The 27,436-nt window shown below is 27.0% G+C and overlaps 1 protein-coding gene across 2 annotated transcripts in view; it reads left to right on the forward strand.

The window, feature by feature from the left end:
• The first annotated feature begins 15,370 nt into the window (after positions 1-15,370).
• LOC107997516 (neuronal acetylcholine receptor subunit alpha-7) overlaps positions 15,371-27,436 on the forward strand; it is a 367,007-nt gene continuing 354,941 nt past the window's right edge. Inside the window, exons 1-3 of one of the 2 annotated variants that reach the window (XM_028666579.2) lie at positions 15,371-17,129; positions 19,879-20,020; positions 20,275-20,521. In XM_028666579.2, coding sequence (XP_028522380.1) covers positions 20,386-20,521 — 136 coding nt within the window. In that variant the 5' untranslated portion in view covers positions 15,371-17,129; positions 19,879-20,020; positions 20,275-20,385. Of the gene's footprint in view, positions 17,130-19,878; positions 20,522-27,436 lie in introns of both variants that reach the window. The other variant, XM_062071768.1, reaches the window with a different exon arrangement.

The following is a 27,436-nucleotide window of genomic DNA, read 5'->3' on the forward strand; positions in this document are numbered from 1 at the left end:
CAACAAACACATCCTCTCACTACGACTTTCCACAGGAGACTGACAGCACGCTCCCCGCCAAAATTGCCTAGCGTCTTTCTGATTGGTCGAAATCGTATACATATTCGATAATCGAAATCGATATATTAAAATATATTTTAATTATTTTAATTAACAATATAATATAAGAAAATTATTAATAAATTTATATATTATAATTTTTTTATTTATTTATTATTTATTTAACTTTTACATATTTATACATTTCTTTATTATTTCGTTTATTTATTGACTTATTTATCGATTATCGATTATCAATTTATCGATTTATATATTAAAATAACAATTTTTTTTGTTTTACATATTAATATATATATTTATATTTATATAATACATTTTTTGTTTTATTTATTAATATATATTTTATATATTATATATATATATATATATAATATATAATATATATATATATATATATATATTATATATATATATTATATATTATTTATTGCTTATCAAATATATATCTATTTATTTATTCTTTTATTAATTTATTGATTGATTTATTTATACGTTCATCATTCATTTATTTAATTTATTTTTATTATATATATATATATATATATATTTATATCTAATTTATATCTTTCATTTCATTTAATTTATTTATATACTCTTTTTGATATTATACTTCTTTATTCTGTACATTTATGCAATAAATTTTTTTACTTTTTTTGTCTTACATTTATTTCATTATTTATTTATTCATCCATTTGTCCATTGATTCATTCATCATTCTTTTTTTCTTTGTACACTCATTTCATTTATTCCCTTATTTTGTTTCTTTATGCATACATCAAATTATTTACTTTTTTACTTAACATTTTTTATTTATTTTTTAATTTATTTAGTATTTATTTATTTCATCCATTATTTATTTATTTTATCCATTTATTTCATCATTCATTCTTTCAATTGATATATTTAATTATATTTTTTGTTCATTGATATATATACATATATAATGTATTTTTATACATATATATATGTATTTTTATTTATTTATTTATTTACTTCTCTATTCATTCAATTATTTATGCATTCATTCATTTTGTCATTTATTAGATTATTGAGTTATTTTTACATTTCTTTTATATTTTCTTATTCTTTCTTATTCCATTTTTGCATGCATCAATTTAGTTGATTATTTATTTATCTATTCATTTATTTATTCATTTAATTATATATTTGTTTCAGACTTCCTTATTTAATCATTCATTTTCTTACATTTATTATCCTACATTTTTTAAAATTATTTATTCATTCATATATATTTTTTTATTCATTTATTTATTGATTTCCTTGTACATTTCTGATATATCCCTAGATTCTCTTTATTTATACATATATAATTTTTTTAATTTATTTTGTCTCAAATTTATTCAATTAATTGTATATCCATTTATTTTCATTGTAATTCATTGTAATTCATTTACAGATTTAATTATATACTTCTTTTAAAATCTCTTTCCCTATTTATTTATGTATGCATCAGTAAATATGATTACTCATTTATCCATTCATCCATTTATCCATTTTATCTTTGATTTAATAATTGCATATTTATTTTTTTTCTTTATTTTGTTATTTATTTTATTTATTTATTTTTTGTACATTCATCAGATTACTCCTTTATTTTGTTTCTTTATGCATACATCAATTCATTTTTTATTTATTTATTCCTTCATTTAATTATTTATTTTATCAACTTATTTTGTCATTCATTCTTTTAATTGATATATTTAAGTGTACTTTTAGTTCATTGCCATACATATATATTTTTTTATTTATATATTTATTTATTTAATCCTCTATTCATTCAATTATTATGTTGAATGTAATTCATTTTTTCATTTTGTCATTTATTAAATTATTGATTTATTTCTTTTATATACACTTCTTTTTTACTTTCTTATTCTTTTTTATTCCATTTCTACATTCATCAATTTATTTGGTTATTTATTTATTATTATTCATTTAGATGAGTATTTATGCATTTGTCTTATTAATTGCTTATTTATTAATACATTTTGTCTATTGATATTTTTGTTATTTTATTTAAATATTCTAATTTTTTTTACACATGTATGTATGAATTTGTGTAATTTATTGTTGAATTTGCAATTTATTTAAATATCTACTCTTACATAAGTTGATTATAATACCTAATTAAAGAAATTGATGCATGCAAAAATAGACAGAATAAGAAAGTAAAAAAGAAGTGTATATAAAAGAAATAAATCAATAATTTAATAAATGACAAAATGAAAAAATGAATTACATTCAACATAATAATTGAATGAATAGAGGATTAAATAAATAAATATATAAATAAAAAAATATATATGTATGGCAATGAACTAAAAGTACACTTAAATATATCAATTAAAAGAATGAATGACAAAATAAGTTGATAAAATAAATAATTAAATGAAGGAATAAATAAATAAAAAATGAATTGATGTATGCATAAAGAAACAAAATAAAGGAGTAATCTGATGAATGTACAAAAAATAAATAAATAAAATAAATAACAAAATAAAGAAAAAAAATAAATATGCAATTATTAAATCAAAGATAAAATGGATAAATGGATGAATGGATAAATGAGTAATCATATTTACTGATGCATACATAAATAAATAGGGAAAGAGATTTTAAAAGAAGTATATAATTAAATCTGTAAATGAATTACAATGAATTACAATGAAAATAAATGGATATACAATTAATTGAATAAATTTGAGACAAAATAAATTAAAAAAATTATATATGTATAAATAAAGAGAATCTAGGGATATATCAGAAATGTACAAGGAAATCAATAAATAAATGAATAAAAAAATATATATGAATGAATAAATAATTTTAAAAAATGTAGGATAATAAATGTAAGAAAATGAATGATTAAATAAGGAAGTCTGAAACAAATATATAATTAAATGAATAAATAAATGAATAGATAAATAAATAATCAACTAAATTGATGCATGCAAAAATGGAATAAGAAAGAATAAGAAAATATAAAAGAAATGTAAAAATAACTCAATAATCTAATAAATGACAAAATGAATGAATGCATAAATAATTGAATGAATAGAGAAGTAAATAAATAAATAAATAAAAATACATATATATATGTATAAAAATACATTATATATGTATATATATCAATGAACAAAAAATATAATTAAATATATCAATTGAAAGAATGAATGATGAAATAAATGGATAAAATAAATAAATAATGGATGAAATAAATAAATACTAAATAAATTAAAAAATAAATAAAAAATGTTAAGTAAAAAAGTAAATAATTTGATGTATGCATAAAGAAACAAAATAAGGGAATAAATGAAATGAGTGTACAAAGAAAAAAGAATGATGAATGAATCAATGGACAAATGGATGAATAAATAAATAATTAAATAAATGTAAGACAAAAAAGTAAAAAATTTATTGCATAAATGTACAGAATAAAGAAGTATAATATCAAAAAGAGTATATAAATAAATTAAATGAAATGAAAGATATAAATTAGATATAAATATATATATATATATAATAAAAATAAATTAAATAAATGAATGATGAACGTATAAATAAATCAATCAATAAATTAATAAAAGAATAAATAAATAGATATATATTTGATAAGCAATAAATAATATATAATATATATATATATATATATATATATATATATATTATATATTATATATATATATAATATATATATATAATATATATTAATAAATAAAACAAAAAAATGTATTATATAAATATAAATATATATATTAATATGTAAAACAAAAAAAATTGTTATTTTAATATATAAATCGATAAATTGATAATCGATAATCGATAAATAAGTCAATAAATAAACGAAATAATAAAGAAATGTATAAATATGTAAAAGTTAAATAAATAATAAATAAATAAAAAAATTATAATATATAAATTTATTAATAATTTTCTTATATTATATTGTTAATTAAAATAATTAAAATATATTTTAATATATCGATTTCGATTATCGAATATGTATACGATTTCGACCAATCAGAAAGACGCTAGGCAATTTTGGCGGGGAGCGTGCTGTCAGTCTCCTGTGGAAAGTCGTAGTGAGAGGATGTGTTTGTTGCCGGCTTAGTGATTCAACTACGCAGTAAGTAATTTATATTTTATTATTGAATATTATTGAATTTTTAATTAGTTTTGTTTATTTAATAATTAATTTATTATTATAATATCGAAATTAATTAATATCTTAAATTTTTCTGTGTTTTTTCTGTCGATCGTTGCCATCGATGATTCGCGATTCGTTGAATCGAGATTTGAATTCACTTGTTGCTTCATTTTAATATGATTTTTTTATCTTTGTTTCGCGGTTTTAATTTTGATGGTTTTGATTTTCATTTCGACAAATTTTCGATCGATTTCGATCGGGATAGCTTCTAAGAAAATATGATTCGTAATATCAGGCTGTAATTTGATGACATTTTAATGATTTCGATGTTTTATTTCTTTTAACAGAATTTTCTTTGTGTAATGTTTATATATTTTTCTCTTTTTCTCATCCAATGTTGTGCTCGAGATTGATGACATTTTTCCGTATAATGTAACCTTTCGTAGAAATTGGGGGGTCGCATTCGTGTCACGCTCGACATGTTTCGACATGTTCCGACTTGTTACCGCGCATTTTCCTCCATAATTCGTGATTCGATAATCGAAATTGTGACGTAGCGCATCAGTATCGATATTCTTGATAATTAGAAATTTCATTCTTTCTTGACGTGTGCGATTTATTTGCTACCTAATACGTATGTATTTTCTTCCATAATTATATATTTATTATTTTTATTAATACTATTCAATTGAACACATTTGTTATTATAATTGACAATTTTTAGAAGATTGAATTATTCCTTTTCCTATATTCATTTATTTGACGGTTAGGGTTTCCAACTAGCTCGTATTATAATTATTTAAGATAAAATTTGCTTGAATATTGTTTTATTTTACTATAATAGATTAATTATATATATTTTATGTATTTATTTGAAAATTGTTATTCTTTTTTTTTTTGTATAGATTGTTATATCTAATTACTGATCCAGCTTCAAGGCGGGAAAAATTCCAATATGGATGCCACTACCTCGAGAGATTCTCAAAGAGAAATATTACGGTGTACCGTATGAATTTATTTTATTTGTATTTTATTATTCGATCACTTTTATTTTATTATTTCAAAGTATATTTATATTTTTATAATGAACATTCACTAAATATGAATATTTTGTTTCAAATAATAATTCGAAAATATACATTTTAAATATATATATATATATATGAAATTTTTTATTTATAAAAAATTGGTAATAATTAGTTCGTAATTTTAAAAAAGGATATTTTCTGAAATAATTGTTCGATAGAAAGAATACGGAAAGAATAATGAAAGGTATATTAATTCTTTTTATTATTAATGCAGCTTTATTTTCAGAGAATTTTTTTGATCGCGCGCAATGCGGTCTGTAGAGTCAGTGTTTGCTGCGTAAAAGTTTTTTAATATTTTAAAGTGCAATAGTTCTAATTAAATGTATTTTTTATATTTTATTATTTCGTGAAATTAGAATCAGTGCTCGTTTACCGATTGTAAATTAGATGTTAATAATAGTTTTTTATTTTTATTTTTTTATTTTTTAAATATTTGTTTTTCGATAAAAGATAGAATCAGTGTTTCTGAAGACAATAAATGCGATCATCATGCAAAAAAGTAATTATTCTTACATATTTTCCGCTTATTTCAATTTTTTCAAATAATTAGTATTGTATTTAAATTATGACGTTTTGTTACAGTTTCCACTTTCTCATAATTGATAACTATTTCATCAAGATGGTATTTCATGGATCATGGCAGATACTTCGCATCTATTGGTGAGTCGCATGCATTTATGTTCCTCCGGTCACTCAATCATGTCGTAGGATGAAAGGTCCAAATCGACACGGGTGACTGGTTGTATACGTAGCTTTTTTTTATACGAGCACAGTGACCGCGGATATTTATTATATCCGTGAATAATAACATTTCTATTTTATATATCTTATTTATTAGATTAGGATAGGTTTTTTTTGCACGTCGCGTTTTCAGCAAAATGATATTGATATTTTGTATTTGTATTTGTATTAATAAAACTTTAATGTAATATCAATAATTCAGATACAAAATGAATAATATAAGGTTAATAACTAATTGAAGCATGTGTGATTGAATTCATATATTATTAAATCAAAGTATATTCATTGTATGAACATGCCTATTATGTATTATGAATAAAAGTAAATATTCGAATAAATAATATTGAAATGTTTACTATTAAGTATCTTTTAGTAAAGAAGTCGGATATCCTCCGACTTCATTACAGTAAAAATTTTAATTATTATACATTAATAACAATATTGATATACATATAACGATAATAGTATATAATGTATAATATATAATGTATTGATTTAATTATTTGATTCTTTATTATAAATTTAAATATGATTTGAAATATAAATTAATTCTATTTTCTTCGTATAAAATATTAAATTATGTGCAAAAAGACATTCCGCGACAGGTAGATGTTTGAATCAGAGCAAAAATTTTAAACCTTGTTTTTGTATTTTCAAAAATATGCTTTGATGAAAAGATCGCCTGAGGTTTTTTTTCATTGATATTTCATGTAGAGTCAATTATTTTTTATTATTAATTTGTATAAATAAATTCTTTGCTTACAATTTTTTGATTTTTATCTACATTCAATATTAATATTAGTATCTTATACTGATAATTTATTTTGTAAAATAAATGATTGTTCAAGTTTGAACTAAAATAAATAAATATTAAATCAACAAGAATTAGTCCGTTATTTGAAAGATAAATTAATATTTTTTTTTAGCTCAGGATTTTCAGATTAATCCTTTCCGTATCCATTGCCAAGATCTCACTCACGTGCCCAGGTGTTACTTGGGTGAGAAAAAGGCGATGGGTATGATGATTGTAGTTTATAAGCTTATAATAATTTTTTAGCGACTGACGATTTATTAGTGTATCGTGTACGACGTATTTTCCACATTATGTATGTGTGATTAGGCTGTGGAATTGCGTCGTTTCGTCTATCATACCCTACATATTTCAAATATAACTTGAAATATTAAAAATATAGACAATTATTAATATCATTGCAACATTTTGCAATAATTTACATGTGATGTCAATTAATATCATATTTCCATACTTATCATTTTAATAAAATGAAATTCAAAGATATATCTTTTCGATTATAAATATTTATATTTAAGATATGTTTTTATCGAGTTTCACGCAATGGTCGCTAATTATCGTCAATCGATTTCAGAAAAATGGTACGTAAAGTTAGAGTGTGCGAGTAGTGTGCCAAGCTCGGGTGTCGGAGGCGTCCCGGGACGTTTTCCCTAGTGTAGGCTTTTGCGCCCGAGTATTATGAGTGAGAATCGTGGAATGAATGTGTTGGTATACTTGTTTTGCTATTTTTTAAATATAGGGCTAGGTAGGATAGGTAGTGTACTTCTGGTGTGCCTGTTAATTATAAGTAGGTAGGGCCGGGCAGGTTGTCACAGTCTCTGATCGGGTAGGCGCGTTTTCGCGTGACAATCTGTTTCAGGAAATAAAATTTGAAAAATCGAAGGTAAAGCTGAGACGAATGAATAATGTCATTTGTTTCTGGCTTCGCTTATCAATTTTTCGAATTTCGCGGTCGCGGTCGCGAAATAAATTTCGAAACGAACGTTGCGCTCGAGATTCTGCACATGTACGGACAACGATCATTATGATCATTGATCGTCCATGTGTACTTAGATTCCGCGATTTTTATAAATTTTTTTTTTTTTATTTTTTGCTTGACGATTAGCGAATCTCGAGTCTAGTCTTAAGTTTCAGCGAGCATTGCGCTCGAAAGAAGACGAAGAGGCCCGGCAAACTGCCAGAAGAAGGGCTGCAACGAATGGTTTCTCATCTTCTGGATTTTTTTTGAATCCAAAGGATGGGAAATCATCATTGTTATTATTTTGTCACTGTTGCTCGTTTTAGTAATACGTAGTTTTTGTTATTGTGTGTTGTCTGGCCAATTTGCATGCTGGCCCATCATTTGGATCCAATCATCATGGGCATCGCGATCTTATTATTAAATTGATCGAATAACGGATTTAGAGTTGCATTATTACTCTCGCGTTTCTTCATTATTGTTGCGAATTACAAAATATCGCATTTTTTTTACAAATTTCTATAATTTTTTATAAAAATTATCAAATTCGTAATTTTTTGAAATTATTTTTTGCGATTATTTTTATCGAATTTGTTTTAAATCGTAGTGTTGCGTTAATATATAATCGCGTTTATTGAAGTGGTGTTGCGTTAATATATAATCGCGTTTGATCAAGTAGTGTTGCGAATATTATATGCCCAAACTTCTTCTTCCACTGGGATTGTGGAAACGTCTGTTCCTGTATCATTTGTTGTAGCTCAAAATGTTACACGGATGATTGTACGACGATAACATAATGAAGACCACATTAAATTTCTCGTTACTAGTGTTGCATATTTAAAATTCCATAAAAGAGCACTTATTTATTAGTTTTGCGTTAATTGTTTATCGAGATTCTTCCAATTTCTTTTTTTCTCTTTATTTGTTTTTTTTATAATTTAATTAGTATTGCAAATATATATATATATAATACAAAATATAATGTATAGAATATAATAAAACACTCATCGCGGTTGATTTTTTATCATATAAATAATATTAGTTTATTAGTATTGCAATGCAAAATGTATATTCCACTCACGGTTTGCTCGGTTTCATATTGAGTGAAAAATATTTGTCTTTTAGTGGCTCTTCTAGCTACTAAATAATTTCTTTTTCAGCGCATAACAGTACACTGCATTTATTATCGATGCAAAAGAAGGTTGTATACATCAAAGTTAAAGAAGTATAAATCATGTAATTTCAATTAATTTTTTTTCATCTTGATATTAGAAATAAGTTTTCAATTTCTAATTTATTTATTTGACTATTAAAGATTTTGCTTTTGATTTTCAAAATTTTGATTCAGATAATAGAAAATATAATTTTTCTTGTTTAATTCAAGCAATAATAATTCATTGAATTTTTTACTTCTTTTACTTTTTTTTATTTATCAGTTGTTTTCCTTTATAAGTATTAATCCAATAATGAATATATTTATTTCAGATTCAAAAGCAACATAAGTCCATCATCAATTAAAAGGTAATTGTATAAAATATTACTAATTCTTTTTTAAATTTGTTTCAGAGAATACTCTTATTTTCTACAACATCTCTTTTCTTTGGTCATAATCAGACTACTTTTGCATAAGTAGGGGTCCAAAATAAATCTTAAAATTTTTATGTAGCTAGATTATATCTTTAGATTAGATAGGAAATAGAAAAAAAATTTAAATTTTTATTAGATGAATATAAAAAACATTTAGGATTGTAGTGCAGACAGGAATTACAATGAATTATATGTAAAACAAATTATTCTGAGTTAAAGTTTATTCCAACAATCCATTAAGATGAAGTGTTTAATGATGAAAAACAGTATTAAGTGTAATATGTGCAAAGTTTTTATAAATTACGAGTAATATCATCTCTTCAAATCCTCTCTCTAAATCATCTCTCTATGTTAGGGTTAATTATTATTATAATTTAGGAATTTATAAAGTATTTTTAAGTAACGTTTTGGAACAAATAGATTTGTAGAAAAGCATAATTGTTATTGCTTTAAACAGATGTATGAGTAAGTGATATTGAATTAATAGATATATAGTTATTATTAAAAGACATATATAGTTAATGATTGTATTGATAATGAAAATTTAAATTATTGAAATATATTTTTAAAGTAAATAATTTACTTTTAGAAGTAAATAACTAAATAAATTATCTATTACTTAATTAAATTATTATTAGTAAAATATTTCATATTTTTGAATATGAATATTTTAAAATATTGAAATATGTGTGTACAAAATAATACATGTGTCTCGTACAGACTTATTGGACAATCAGATTAATTGATATAATTTAATTTTTTGAAATTTAGTTTCTGTGTGTTGTGTGTAATTTAGTAATCTTATAATAGGAAGGAAAGTGAATTGTGGCGCCATCTCTTTTGTATGTTTGAAGTGAAGATGTTTCGTACAATCAACAGATGGCACTACCTATCCGTTTCGGTATGATTTTATCCTTTTTCTTTTATTTGCTGTTTTTATCTGCGTTAGTTTCTTTGCGATTGCACAGATGGTGCCACCATTCGGTTTTACAGTATATCCATCCTTCTTTTATGATTGGCCTTTCTTATCTATGTAGTTCCTTTGCCTTTGCACAGATGGTGCCACTGTTCGGTTTTACAGTATATCCGTCCTTCTTTTGTTTTTAGTTTTCCTTATCTACATTAGTTCTGTTTGCGGTACTACAGATGGCGGCACCATTCAGTTTTCTTTACTTTTATTCCTTTTCTATTAAAACGTTAGTCACTTTTCGATATAATAGTTAGCATCACCATTCGTTTTTCAATACTTTCATTGTTTTTGCATTAGTATTGTTAATTTCACCAAATTAAGTTTTGTTTTTGTTGTACAAGTGGCGCCACTATTCTTTTTTTTCTGTATTTTTATCTTTATCTATTGCTAATTGTCATTATCTACGATAGTTTCTTTACCTTTACTCTATAAATTGTGCCAATTACACAATTTTTATTCTCTTTATGTATTTTTTCCTGTATTTACTTTCTTTATACATATTTATTGTACAGATTCTTACATTTAGAAGTCGTGTTGTATTTCTAATTATTGTGAATATATTATTATTCAATTATTTGAAAAATCTTACCAAAATGAAGTTTTTTATAATATGCTATCTTGTCATGATCAATTAATTTTATGTGACAGATCTATTGAATTTTTGCTTTATATCTTGTTTTTTCTTAAAAATCTAGAATCTTAATACTGCAATTTTAAAAAATTTATTTGATTTAAAATATAATCATTATATTTCGGTATTCTTTCTGGTTTCTGTTTTTTATTCTTTTGTTAATTTTTTTAGTATTATAAGTATATTAATATTTAGTATTGTATTTGTATTAATATTCTCGTTTTTAATTATGAAGTAGTATATGTTTAAATTTAAAATGTTCATATGTTTTTTTATGTGCTGCTGAAATATAGACTGTTAATTTGTTATTTTTGAATAACAATTTTAGTTTAGGAATTCTGTTAAGTTAGAGAGAAAAATTATGTTCAGTTAAGTATTAATTTTTAAAGTTAAAAAATAAAAATTCATTTGTATAATTAAAATAAAGTAGAATAAAATAAAAATAGGTTTCTGATATTTAATATCAATTATTTTTTTAATTAATTAATTTGTGTTATATTGCATTGTGATATATTATAACTTATTGAAATAGGTTATAATATAAGAGAAGTAAAAAACAGTTTCATTTTTTTTGACGTCGGTATTTCAGTATATTTGATACAATATACCATCAAAAGATATTACATTTATTTTTTCTGTATTTGATAATTTCATTCTCGAATGTCGGTACATTTTGTTGTTAAAGGAGGGAAACGGTTAAATTCTCATCTGTGGATATATGGATTTATTCGCAAATGATAAAATCTTTTTCTATTACTATTGAATGTATTTTTTGAATGAAAATATTTTCTTATCATATTTTAATATTGCGAGTTTAATTTATAATTTTGAAAATTTTCCTATTTTAATTATTATTTTTTTATTTGATTTTCGTTATTATTCCGATTTTAGTGGTACATTCTATTTTTAATATTGGATTTTTATATTCTTTTTATATTTTTATACTCTTTAGTGTAATAAGAAAAGATTATATTTTTAAATTAAATCTTACATTATATATATGTACATAATAGTAGCATGAAATTCATTCATATTTTGTATATTAAAGACATCAATTCGATTTTGATTTCATAAAAACGTATTTATTAGCGAATTTAAATTATTTATTCTTTCTTGTTAATCAAGAAAATCAGACTTATAAAATTTAAATTTAAATGTAATTGAGTGTAATAATAATAATAATTATTTATAATATCATTTTTATATTATTTATAATATTTTTTTAATATTGAACAACTAATATGAATATAATATATATCTATTATATTATATTCATATATTTTAGTTACGAAAAGTATTTTTATAAAAATATTAATAATAAAATATTTGAAATAAAAGTTTAACTTATTTTTATAATAACTTAATACAAATTTATTTTTTAAACATTTTAAATATGTAATATAATGTCATAATACAAGTGTAATATAATTTTAATCTTCTTTTATATAATTTTATAAAATGGAAAGATTTTGAATTGTTGAATACGGCGAAATGTAAAAGAGACATGATGAAATCATAAATATAGTAATCTAAATTTCTTTAAGAAGAAATATTCAATATTATGAAGTTAATATCTAATTTAAATGAAGTTTTATAAGTATATTTGTATGATTTTTGAAACATAAAAAAAATCTAATATAGTTTTACCATTAAATACATTTTTTAAAAATAAATAATAGATATTTTTATTCATTAATCGGTATTTTTATAAATATTAGCGACTAAAATATTATTATTATAACAACAGCTATATAGATAGATACTTCATCTTTCCTTCGAGAAGAAAACGTAAAATCATATATTATATGAGAAAATAGAATAGGTGAAGACAAAGAAAAATATTTGATATCTATTTTTAGTTAACCAACATTAAAAAAACTTGTAATTATAAAAAGTAATAATAATAATTAAAAAAAGTTTATAATAATGATTTTTATATTTTAGATATTTAAATATTAATTAAAACGTATATTTTAAAATAAAATAGAATAATAGGTAAGATGTCAAAAATTTGTAAGTATGGCAAATTTGTACTATTATTTATTTAATAATAATTTAAAGCATAGAGAAAGAATAGAGAAAAAGTTAATACGAAAAATAGAATATTAGATATTTCTTCTTAATGAAATTTAGATTATTATATTTATGATTTCATCATGTTTCTTTTATATTTCGTCTTACTCAATAATTCAAAATCTTTCTATTTTATAAAATTATATAAAAGAAGATCAAAATTATATCAAGAATTAATCTCTGATTTTCATTATAAAATGAAACAATAAGCAAAATAATTCAGTTTCATATGAGAAAATACAACAAATATGAAGTAAAAAAAAAAATAGTTGTTTCGTGAGAACAACAGAATTATATTCCACAAGTATGTAGAAACTTTTCATATATGCAGCAAAGTATAGGATCACAAAAAATTGGATCACATTCACAGAAATTAATTTAATAAAATTTTTTAGTTGCTTCATTAATTTCAAAATTTCTTATATTTTTATTCGTTTTTTCTAACTTTTTTATTACATCTTTAAATATTTTGTTATGTGTAGATTAATTTAATTCTTTATCTCTAGATTATTCGAAAAATACATTCTAAAAAATAATTGGTAATAATAGAAAGAAGAAAAATTGTTATTCCATTTTTAATAACACACCATTTTTAATAAATGCATGTTAATTCGATAATAATATATAAATATGAAATAAAATTAGCGCAAGGAAACAAAAAGGTTTTTGCAGAAAGAAAATAAAAATTAATGTTTCTTTTTACAACATATAAGTATTTAACTGTTTTCGAGAGTAAAAATTTTATTAATTTTCGCATGATAAATTAACTGTTGAAAAAATATTATATTCATTTAAAATAAACGAATAAATGTAATCTATGAAAATAAAATAACACAGAGATATAGTCATTTTACGCAATATGTAAAAATCATTTTTTCTTTATCTTCCATACTTACATGCCGTTTTATTCCTTATTTTCAATAATACGACCATGCTTAGTATAGATAGATCAGTAGAAATTTAACACGTTATGTCATCACGTAATTTAAATGCTTTGATGAAAGCGCCTTTACGACTCACAATAAAATCTTCCTAAACCTCCATTTCCTCCACCTATCGATAAGGATAGATTTCTACAATGTCGATACAACAATACACCTTTATAAATAAAATTTACGGTTACTCAACGTTTACACTTATATATTTTCGATTAATTATTTAACTCACAGCCTTATCCCTCCACCATCCCTTCATCTAACATTGTATTCATCCATTTCAATCTCGTTTCGTTTCGTTTCGGCGCACCTAGCGTGCAACAAGTACGCCCGGCACATATGCACGCAGACATCATCCTTTCCTTATGGCAATGTCCAAAACGATTACAACGAAATATTTTGGCCAAACTGACCGTCTAATTACCGCTCGCGCAAAGCTTGCTCTTCTAATCGATATAACCGATCATCGAATAAATTTACTTTACGACACTGTGTCATCCCCGCAACATTCAATGCACACAGGTGCGAAATCGATCGATCGGTTCATCAACCGTGTCACCCTAGTACGTTCCACTTTTGTCGTTCGCGTTGAGAGAGAGAGAGGGAGAGGGAGAGGGAGAGGGAGAGTACAGCGATCCGAAGTCGGTCCCGGGAGATCTCGACTCACGCGGCTAATTCCTCTTGGTGGACTTGCCATGCTTGGAGCGTGGTCGTCTACGAGTTTCGTTACGACCGCGGAATCAACGGGTGCATAGACGTGTATTTAACACGCGTGCACACTACGTGATGCACATATGTAAAAGTAGTTTCGAGCCCACGCACGATCCATACACCTGGTGGAAATGGGGGGAGGGGAGAGGATGGGAACGCACACGTTGAAAATCGCACGGTAACACGGCGGTGAGCTATGGGGGTTCGCGAGGGAGACGAAGGGATGCCAGCATCCGGGCTGGTGATAAAGAAAGGAACAGGGTTCTCCTGGTACACGGTGGTGGGCAGAATATTGATCTGTGGGGTGGGCTTCGGGGATGGTGTCCTCGAGCCCTCCACCCCAGACCACCCACTCTCCTGATCCTGCTTCTCTGTCTCACCAGAGTACCCGGCTGGCAACCGAACCAGTAGTGGGGAGGACGCTAGTTGCGTGGTGGTCCAGTCCGCAGCTTCCCGCGAAATCGTGGTGGGACTGAACGCGAGCAGTAGGGGTGCCATGAAGGAAGGGATGGAGAATGCACAGGATGGTGGAGGAGGGAAGGTTGTACTCATCGCGGAAAGCCTTCCTCGCGTCTATATCGCGGCGGTAGCTGCGAGTCGCGAGAGCTCGACCGCCAGCTCGTACACGACCCCGACCGCCTCCTATTTCAGGGTACTTTCAGTTCCGTTTGGATACCCGATCACAGAACGAGGCGGTTTTCTTCCCCCCTCTTCTCTATTTTTGTCTTACTCTCTCTCTTTCTCTTTCTTGCTCACTTTTTCACTCGCCCACTCTTACACCTTCTCACCCTCTTTCTCTTTCCTTTTCTCTCCCGCTTCTCTCTCTCTCTCTCTCTCTCTCTCTCTCTCTCTCTTTCCCCCTCACAATCACTTTCCATCTCTCTCGTTCCTCCTCTCCTCTCTCCATCCTTCTCTTCCTTCCTCTTCGATCTCACTCCCTCACTCTATCTATCTAGCTGTTGCCCCCTTGACTCTATCCGCGCACACGCCTCGCTTCTGTCCGCTTCACCTTTTTCTCGGCCGCTGTCTCAGTCTACCGCGAGTCGCCTACGTCTGCTTGTAGACCTCGTAACGTGGCCGCGTGTGATAGTGTATCAACGATCGTAGTTCCGTTCGCTTGAACTCGTCGTCCGGTCACCGAGCCAACGCGCACACCGGCTTGACTTTGCCCCGCCGGTGCGTGAGATGTCCGTTCCTCGTACCACCTTGTGAGAATGCGTTCAGCAATCAAGTGATCGCGAGTATCGACGAGCTCGTCGTCGTCGTCGAGTGACGAGTGGTGACAGAGCTAATCTGCGCGAGCCCCAGGAATACGCACGGTATTCGTAGAAACGCGAACGATGACGAGGCGGTGTCAGCGTGGATTCGAGGTATAGTGGAGATCTCGAGGAGAAGATCCGAATGGAGGATGCCAGTTTCGGATGAAGGCGGTGAGCAACGATAAAGCAGCATGATTTTGTACGAGAATCTGGAAGCTGGCGGACGCGTAACGAACGAGAAAAGGGAAACGAAGTGCGGTGAGAACATTTGATGTAAGAGCAGCGAGGGTGTATAAGTGGGAGCAGCACGCTTGGCCAAGTTGCCTGGATACGGGCAGCAGCACCGTGTTGCGCTCCGGTGAAGTAGGAGGAAGCGAAGGAGGTGGAAGGTGGTGCTAATACGCGAAAGGATGGAGGGTGCAGTGGACAGTAGTGGGACGAAGAAGACGATGCACGAGGCCGAACAGGCTACGAACGCAGGCTCGTGCCGCGTCCAAGAATCGCGATAGCATAGCTGCCTTCTTCGGATACGATTGCGTATGGTAATCGTGGCGACAGAAACGTTGCTCATTCACCCAACAACGCGCCCGGCTCTCTGCACTCGAGATCCGGCATCGAGCACGAAAGCTCGAAACCTCTACGAAGCCTCGATTGACAGGAATGACCGATACCTTTCGGCTCGAACTGATCAACTTCTTTAACTTCTTTCATGATTCTTTCTCGATTCTCGCTCCAGTGAATTCCCGATGAGAAAAATTTAAAAATTAGATTAGAGAACAAGAAGTAGTAAGAGTGTGTCGACGAGAAACGAGAAGTGTGTTCGTATAATATATCCCGTTCTTATAATCATACTTCCTTAAAGGAAGAGTGTGATAGTGAAATATCGAATTCGTGATCGAATAACGAGAAAGGAGGCATTCGTATCGAATATATATACGCCGGTTGTCACGAACACCTGTGAATTGAGCACGGCTCGAAAACACTTATGGAATTCTTTTTACATACACGGATGTAACGGGCCTCTTTCCTCGAACAACGCGTTCGTTCGATGCGTGCCTGATACTACGCGAAGAGCTAATACCGTTGCCGTGTAATTGATAAATGATACCAAGTGGCAGAAGCCGATCGCAATTGTAGGTACGTCCGTATTGACAAGTTAGAAATAGGTATCGCAACTTTCCAGACTTCCAGAAATTTCTATTTTTTCTTTTTTTTTTCTTTTTTTCCTTCTCGTAAAAGCGTATCTTGCGGTGGCTGAGAAATGTGTTTTCCGTGTTCCATGACTTTTCCGATCCGTGTTTTCTTCGTAAACGAATACAGTTTCAAGAGCTCTTTCGTATCGTAAAAATTGAGGAAAAATGTAACACGTTTGAGTATCATCGGAAGAGATTAAAGTTGAGCACTGCTCGAATATCTAGGCCGGATAATTTATCACGTAAAATCGTTTAAACGTAGTATTAAATAAGAAATTCGGGAGACAGGTAAAATAATTTTAAATTTCAATTGAAGTACATTATTTGAAATAAATAAGTGAGTTTGAATACTTAGATAGTTTACGTCGTGAAATTTTTTTTTAAATATAATAAATTATCTCTTTGAACTTTTAAGGTTAGCTGTACCGTCCAGGCATTTAAAGTATTCTACTTTTTGGTCATTGTCATTGTTTATCACTTAAATATATAAAAAAAACATTTTGAAGTTACAAATTCCTTGAAATGCAGAGTTAAATATAAAATTTAAAAAACAGATAGAATAATTTCAATTTTCAATTGGATTTATTATCAGAAATAAATATAATTTCTTGAATTTTGCATTCGAAAAATAATGTATAAAACTTCGTGATTATAGAACCTCGAAATAAAGCAGCAATCTTTTTATTCGAAACATGTATGGTTTGCATAGTGATTGTACGATATAATTGATCAGGATACGCGAAATTTCATTCACTTATAGCCAAACAGCTAATCGAGAAGTTGGCTACAATTCAAAAGAATCTTTCGATTTCTGAATGCTCGTAAATTATAGTTGTCACGTTTTAAAAAAATATAGTGAATATAGTCAGTTTTAATGTCGTTTTGCGGAGAAATTCTATTTCCCGTTAGTTTCAGTCTTCAAAGTGATGATTTGCATGCTAGGTATCTTTTTGTATAAAACTACATAAGACGCGTGTATACAATTCCGTAAAATCTATTTCTTAGACACGGAAAACATAAATTTTTATCGGAATTAAAGGAAAATAAGTTTTAAATGGAGGTTGAAAAATTTATGTTTCTATATATATTAGTGAAAGGAAAAATAGGAATTTCTGTGAGGAGAATATTATATTGAATTTTAGTTAAAAAGTTTATTTCAGGATTACTCAATAGTTAAATAATTAGATATTTTAATTAATCTTTTGTTTTGATCAACAAGAACTGAAAAGATTGATCTTGATTAAAAAAAACAATTCTGATAATGCGAATGATTTATTTATGTAGTAAATAAATGGCAAATAATTTAATTATATTTTCGATAGGATAAAAAACGTTTGATTTAATTCTTTTTAATATTCAAACGTTTCGTTATTATGATTTTTTAAAGACATCTTTCTAAACTTATTTATACGTTGTTTTATTTCTTATTTATTGTTATTATAATTGTTATTATAAAAATTAATATTGTTAAATTTAAATCGCAAATTTTCTATATACAAAACATTCAAATATAATATCTTTATTTTCATTTCAATTATAGTGTTATGTTGTTTCGTTAACACGACAGAAATTAACTTAATAGATAGAAGATTTTCAATAATTTTCCCATGAGAGAGAAATTTAAATATTGTAATACGAAATAATGTTTGTAGATGATAAATTACAATAGTAATATATTTGTTCAAACATTTTAGAAAATCATATTATAAAGTGTCATCCTAACAAAATAATATAGAATCGTAATAGGAGATAATAATTATGATTTTTGAAATTTGTATTTAAAGTGATAAATTTGAAGTGGAAAAATCTGATTTTTCTTAAAAATTAAGATATATATGTGCTTTTCCACTTACAAGTAAAGTAAAATATTTGTGAAAGACAACATTCCACGTAATTTAAGAAAAAAGAAAAAAATGACAGTTTGATTAAGGTGGCATAATAAAGTGATATTTTATTGGTTTTATCATTTTCTTTAATAAAAAATTTATCTTCAAATAGAAATAACATAGAACATAGATATTTTTTATAACATAGATATATAGGCAAAAAATTAAAAGAGAATACAAAATTTAAGATGTAATCATTCCTACATGATTTTTTCATATCATTTTAGATCATTCTTAGCACAAAAGTTTCCAATATCTTCATCAAATCTAACAAAAAAATTTCCAATCCCGTTCCAAAAATTAAAATTAATTTCCTCATAAAAGAATCAACATCGTGTCACACAACAATGGTAAATAAAAGTAAATAGTACAACAGAAATCATTTACTCTCTTTTACAAATCGATAATTTCCAGACCTCCATTATTTTAAAATCATATTTCCCCAATACAAAAATTTAATTAAAAAATTTCCGCTTCTAATCTATAGTAATTTCATCAAGAGAAACTTTATCTTTATCAGAAAATTCATAGAAGATGAAAGATAGAAAGTTTCGTATACTCTTATGAACCAGTCATTTTCAGATACATCTACCAAAATCAAAAATCGTATCTCTTCTCTCAGCGCAAAAATTTAACGAAAAATTTTCATACACTTTACGATCAAATCCAGCGACAAATTCTCCAGTTCCATCCCGTCCCAGTAGCCTCATCAAAAATGAAAAGCCATCAGCATGTGAGAAAATTCGCAAAAGTAGCACGACACAAAACCATTTACCCCCTCCTGTATTGTCAATCAATTATTTTCAGGTGTATAACGCGAGCATGCTCGACGCGTGGCGAGGTTCGACGCGGACCTAGAACTGCGGTGACGATAGGAAGAGGCAGAGCAACGGCAGTAACGACAACCATCAGAAGGTTGGCGGGTCGTGTATACGTGAAAAGTGGGAAGGTAACGATTGGTTATGACGGCAAAGTCGGGCGGCATCTATCCGGGTGCATCGTTGTGACGATTAGACAAACTCGCGCGACTCGACCGGTTTCTCGACACGATGATCAGAATCAGTGTAACAGTTCGCGACGAAGAGTTCCCGGGCGACGTTCGAGACGGTGATCGCAGCTCGTAGAGAAGTGACACGCGATATATATATATATAGATATATATAGATATAGATATATATATATATATATGTATATATTATATAGTGTGTAGTGCGCGCACGAGTGGAGAAGGGACGTACAAGGGGGTGGTGGAACACGAAAGGAGTGGAGCATTCGGTGAATTCCGGGTGGCCGACCCTTGCGAATAGAGGAGAGATGTCGAGCTGGCCGAGTCTGCAAAATTCATTCGCCATGGCGAACCAGACGAGAGGTCTGCCACAGATGCGAATAAAGCTTTGTATGGTCAGCGCCGGTCTTCAAATAGTCCTTTTGCTCACCGTCCTACCTCAAGGTAAGTCCCATGCTTGCTGATTTTCCTCCATCTTCCGGTTATCGTTCGATTCATCCAAGGACCGCAATTTCCTATCACGAGGATTCGCTTCGATTAGGGACAAGCACAGGGGAGGATAAGTATTAATAAAGTTAGGAAATAGTCTCTTATAGGTTGGGATATTTGGAAAATTTTGTAAGTTTCAAAATGAAGATTTGTTTTGGGGGGATGAATGTAGATAGAAGGGAGGTAAATGTTAACAAAGTTCGGAAATTAGTTTTGTATGGTGGCAGGAAATTGTAGGTACATTGTTTTAATTTTAAATTAAGGATTTGTTTCGTTTGAAAGCAATAGAATATAGGCAAGTGTTAGCAGGAAAATAAAGCTGGATATTAACGGATAATGGATAAGTATTAGTGGATAAGTGTTAATGTTAAAGATAGAAAATCTGTCAAACTGATTTTTTTAGTTTTAATTATTGGAAACACACAGATTTTCTGATTAAAATTAGATTGAGATAATTTAAACGCAATGTATAATTATATATTTGAATATATATTTAAATATACATCATAGTTTGGTTAGTTCTATTCAGAAATATCTATAGATAAAAAAATTTTAATCAATTTAGATACGTATAAGAGAGACGAGAATACATGATACGAATACGAATAAAGCACAAACGTTATTTAATATTCTTTCCATATAATTGACTTTTTCTCGTTTTTTAATTTTTATTATTTAATATTCTACATTCTATTCTTCATCAATTTATCTAGGCAGTAATCGATATTATCAAATTTATTATTCGCAATAAAATTTTTGTCGTAAAAATCGTAAAAATTACAAATATATTTCTGTTCCTAATTTTTTCGAACATTCGAGTTAATAAAATTCAGAAATCAATTATTCAAGAAGTTTGATTAATGCACGTTTGTAAAAAATGACAAAAGCTTAATTTTTCAAAAGGATATTGAAAATGACTAATGATATGGAAATGAAATTTAGTATTGAATTATGTTGGATGATATATCGCTCTTTAAACTTGTTTTCTTCTATATCAATTAGTTTATACCACAGTCAGGTGCCATTTAACGTATAGATTCGTAATTCGTACTATTTGTGTATTCGATCATGTCACCTGGCAATATTAATTTGTAGAAAGTGTTTTATCGAAGGTATTTAACTGTAACTTTTAACCGAACGTTTGGTTAACCACTGGAAAGTGTAGGTTACAATCTGATTTAATCAAAGCGATCGATCGCGGAAACACGAATATTCCGTTGTGCAACCAGCTCATAATAATTTGCATTCTGTATCGGCGTTTCTGTATACAGATATTTTGCACGCTTGAATATTCTCAAATGTTTGTAATGAATCTGTAGATTGCGTGTTTATGTCCGATGGAATTAAATCTGGGTGGTGTTAAACAGTTGTTGTTTGATTTTAATGTTATTCATATTTCAATGTTTCGTTCCTTACGAATTTTAATATTTCTTACAAAGTGATTTGGTATAAGTACAATTTTTTAATAACAAGAAAAAAGATTATTGTATTATGAAATTAGTTTTCGAATAGTTTGTTCGTAATAACATTGAATTTTGCGTATTTTATGTAGAATTTTATTTTTTCGATGTATATAGATTTACATCTCTATTAATTTCGACAAATGTAATCCTGTAATCCAGAAAAAATCTTTTGTGTAGTAGTAAAAGTTTATTCATTTTTAATATCTAGTCGAAAAAGTTGAAAAATTTGTACAATACTGTTTGATTTCAATGAAACAAAATTTTATTAATTAGATAAGTTTGTAATATATTACATTTGTATATGCTATAAATAGTTTAATCTTCGATTTTTTTATACCTATATTTTACAAAACAAGTCTGAAATAATTTAAAAAAAAAATTAATTATTTCTAGTATAAAATATTATCTTAGATGTAAAATTTATCTATAAATTGTATGATAAATTTTTATAATTAATTTTAAATAATTTAATATCTGTGATTTGGATGACATTATTTATATATTATTTAAAATTATTAATTTATATAATAGAAATTATATCATTATTTTGAAATTATTATTAAAAAAATCTTGAATAGCTGTAGATTCCTGAATTCCATTTAATAATAAAAATAAATATATAACATTAATGTTACGTCTATAATGTTAATAGAAGTTTTGTAAAAATAGATAGATAAATAAAATAAATACTTCGCATCGTTTTTAGCAGTATTAATACATAAAAAGCTCTTTCCATAATGTCGTATAATTGCAAATGCTCGATTAATTGTAATCATTATTAAATATTATTACTAATCCTCATATTATCGGGTTACCAATAAATTACCATTAACTGATCATCCACTTATTGTAAAATAATTCACACATAGTAAATCACGTTTCGTGAAGTTTCAGATAACCGTATGTTAATATTACATATGTTCATGAAACGATTACAAGTTAAGCAAAATTAATTGATACGTTTAATGTTTTAAATCGTAAATTACATTGCTGTTATTTTACACATACAACAGAATATTTTCGTTATGGAGTTAATTATATGATATTTTTGAGAGTTGATTTCATGTTGTAATACATCAAAAGACTTAAAATAAATAATAGAAAAATTTCATCCAGTTTCTAAAAGTATATGATTTATAGTAGCATTTTAATACAAATTATATATTGGAATAAATAAATGGTATTACAACAAGTATGAGTATCAAAAGGTTAAGGGAATAAAGATATATTAATTGATGTAATATTTTACTAAATTGCGATATACGAGACTATTTTTTTACTGATTTATGAGAAGATAGATTACATGGATCAAGTTGAAAATAGATATAATGAATGAAATATACATAAAATTTAGAAAGTTACTTTAACGAGGTAATATTTCATTATTATGTAAAAGTCTGTCTTATAATCTTATGTAATCTATCTTCTACTATTATATCTACTAAAAATACTATTCGAAATTTTTTATAATTCTTATTAAATTAATCCTATATTTATGATTAAAATAATTTAAATATATTGGAAAGGATATTATTAAATTATTAATTATTAATTAAATAATTTAGAAATAAAATTTAAAATAAAATTTGAAATAAAAAGAATATCTTCTGAAGAATCAGAAAACTTTAAAATGAAGAGAAAAATTAATTCACTTTAGAATGCATCAATACAAATTCATATGCACTATTCGAAAGTGAAATATATCCTCATAGGGAATTCATAGAATAGAAAAAAAAATATGATAATAAAAACGTACTCTTGGTCGTTTCATGGAAAACTAAGCTTTTTCAAGTTATTCAAAACTAATCCTCTCCTATGTTAGAAAACTTTCGATACTGAAAGAGACAGAAATTGTACGACCTCGTTTTCAGTTCTATCGTAGTAGCTCGGTTACCACCTTGTAAAGTGGAAATCCAAAGTGAACCTTAATTAAAGGTGGTACACCGAGCTTATCGAGACTCGCTTTCAGAGCTATTTCTTCCATTTTCAATCTTTTCTCTATCTTTGCTATTGCTTTCGTTACATATACATAATATTTATATGTATAATTTATATAATATTAACATATTTTATATATATATACATATCCATATTTATTTCTTTGTATATTACATGAGAAATAAATAATCTTCCATATAAGATGGAAAGATTTTAAAATTGATTGCAAGAATATAATTGGTCATGTTAAGTATTTAATAATAAATTTTATAAAAAATATGTTAATAAGGAAAGCAATATATATTTTTCTATTTTGTTCTACAATGGTAATCTGAAAAACTCTTGTTGAGAAAAAAATATAAAATGCATAGTGAAATATATATTAAAATTAAGTTAATAGAAGGCTAGATACTTTTGATATCAAATATAATGGTATGATAATGAAGAATTGAGGATATTTTAATAATAAATAAATGAATAAACAACAACCGGAGATGTTAATAGATTATCAATAAAAAATATTAAAACATTTATTAAAAATCCATATATTGGATAATTCTTTATTAAGAAGAAACGATATCTATAGCTTTAAACAAATTAGTCATTAAGATAATCTTCTAATTAGGATATTGTTTAATATATTTCAAACGTATTTTTATATGTTTATCACTATACAAATTTTAGATCATTATATTACGTATCATATAATTTTTAATAGATTCATTTTCTTATAAAGTATGAAAAGAAAATAGGAAAACTGAATATTAACAATGTATTCAGGAACTAAATATATTATCGAAATTTTTATTTATCATAAAGTATTTTATCGCTAAAATTGAATTTAATCACAAAAAATGAACATTTCTATGTTAAGCATAACTAAATTCTGAATGAGCATATCAAATGAAGTTTTTAAAATTCCAATACTTTCATTTTTTAAATATTTCTTATTTAAACCTACATGAGAATATTTGTATTCTTTTATAATTCTTCCAATAGAACGGACATGTTCGAAATTATATTCGAAATATAATGATTCCATCATACGTTACATCGCCATAGAACTTGCATACAGCTCGTTACACTGAAAGTGGCATGTACTATATCGCGTGTAATATATCGTCTTGTCAATCATGATTACGGTTAGCAGAGGCCTGGTGACAGTGCAATCGGTATAACGAAATCAGTCTCGCTTCACTTTGTTACAAACCACGATTCGATGCCACCATGGAACCGCGTGTCCCTTCCTCTTCTCATCGTGATTGATAAATGTACATGTTTTTATTTCATCTAGTCTCGATAACGTTAAATCTTTTCTCTAACTGGTGTGTGGATCGACGAACTCGTTATGAAATAAAATTAACAAGCGTTCCACGTAAAGATTTTCACCGGAAACTTTTAAAGTAGATCGAATGCTTCTTTTGTTCCATCCAAGTTATAAGTTGCATTCGTTCTTTAAGCTCTAGCTGACTTGATTTGTCCGTGAAAGTTTGTTCTTGAGAAGAAACGTGCTTGAAATTTTTGATACCTTAAGATTGATATTTGAAAAGTAATCAACCTTCGCTAAGGAGATGGATAAGTTTGATTATTGATGATACGTGATGTTTGAGTTTAACAAATTAGTTGAAAAGATTTAGTGTAAATTTGAGATGGATAGATAAATTAGACAAATATTTCTTAAATTATTTGTTAAATATGTTTTCACAGTGCAATTCGATTTGTTTGTAAATTTTATATAACGTAAACAATAAATAATCTAAATATTAATTAACTCATAATCTAATCAATAAATAATCTAATTCTTAAATAGTTTCTGCAAAATTGAATTAATCGTGATTCTAGTAGAATGAATGATCGATAAAATATACGTCATAAAACATGGACTAGAGGTATTCGTGACGGAAACCGAGATTAGAAGCGGCAGTAGATACCGAATATCGAGTGTAGACAAAGGAAACAAGGAACAGGTTAATCGAGTGAAAAGGATTTCCTCTGAACAAGAATATGGAAATTTTCTCTAAATTATTAGTTCGTGTTTAACAGAATGTAAGATGTTATGAAGATTTTCGTTAAAATTGCTGTAAAATTATGGGATGAAGAAAACTAAAGGAGTCTATATTTTTGTATTGGCATAATTTGGTTATTAATTATGTATCCACTATTTACAAATATTCAATTAATATTAAAATTTATTTAAATAATTTATTTATTCTCAATATTTTGTTGATAAAAATTTAATATTTATATATTTATCAAATGTTCAATTCATATTAAATATTTTTATATTCAAATTTTTTTATTTTGTATCTTGTTTGTAAAAAATATTTTGTTTTAAAGTCTATATCTAATAATAATTTTCTTATTATATTGAACAATATTATGAAAAGTTTACACCAATTGTTATGCAATTCATGCATAATTAATTACCTAATTGCGTTATCTACAATAATTAATGAATTAATATTATTTCTGATTAAATATTACTCATTTTCATAATATTATCAGCACTTCTTTCCTATTTGATAATTAAAAAGATATCAATAAATTAATATTAATTCTAAATTAATTTTTTAATCTTTCTTGTTTCTTAAACATATTTAGAAGTTTAGAATAATAATTAAATAATAATATATAATAGTTAAATTATTTATTATTATAAATTATTATAATTATTTTATTATAAATTATTGTTAATATTTCATTTGAAAATTTCCTCCCTTTAATAATATACTTATTCGCAATTTGTTTTTTTCAAAAATCACAATTTTTATCTTATTTTATTTTTAAAATAACGTGTGAATGATTTTATTTCTATTTTTATCCTAGTTATATATCGTATTTAAAAAGTTGATTTCAATAATATTTCGATAAACAATATAGCAAGAACACAGAAAAGACGACGAAGCAATTAATCCATATATCTTCACGCGCATGACCAGCTCAGCAACGCAAAGCACTCGAACGTAAATGCACGCGAAATTTATTCCTTTTACTGGACGTCATTTGCTTTTAAATTCATGAAATTCTGTTTTTAAGCATTCTATTCAAACGGATGCACGTAATACATTTTTTTTTCACGTTCTTTACCGACCACTCTATTCGTACTTCTAAATTTATGATATCCTTATTTTATAATATTCGTGTACTAACACGCAGTGATTCTTTTATTCACATTATCACTAGTGCTGAACTATTATACAATCACTAAAATCGAGGGCTATTTTCTCTCTTGTATATCCTTCCTCGTCGCCATTCGAACAAGATGATCGAGAATCGGAGAAGCGATATTTTTCTTTCGTGCACCATGTGCACATTACGGAAGATAAACAACGAAGAAACGCGTAAAGAAACGTTAAATGCAACAATGTCCTCACACACTGATAAAGAATGTATTTTCAAAGGTCGAAGCTCGCACATTTCTTCGTTCGAGCTGGAGATTATAGTCTATAATAAGTCATCCGATTTATCG

Source organism: Apis cerana, linkage group LG2, assembly GCF_029169275.1.
Source record: "Apis cerana isolate GH-2021 linkage group LG2, AcerK_1.0, whole genome shotgun sequence".
Lineage (NCBI taxonomy): Eukaryota > Metazoa > Arthropoda > Insecta > Hymenoptera > Apidae > Apis > Apis cerana.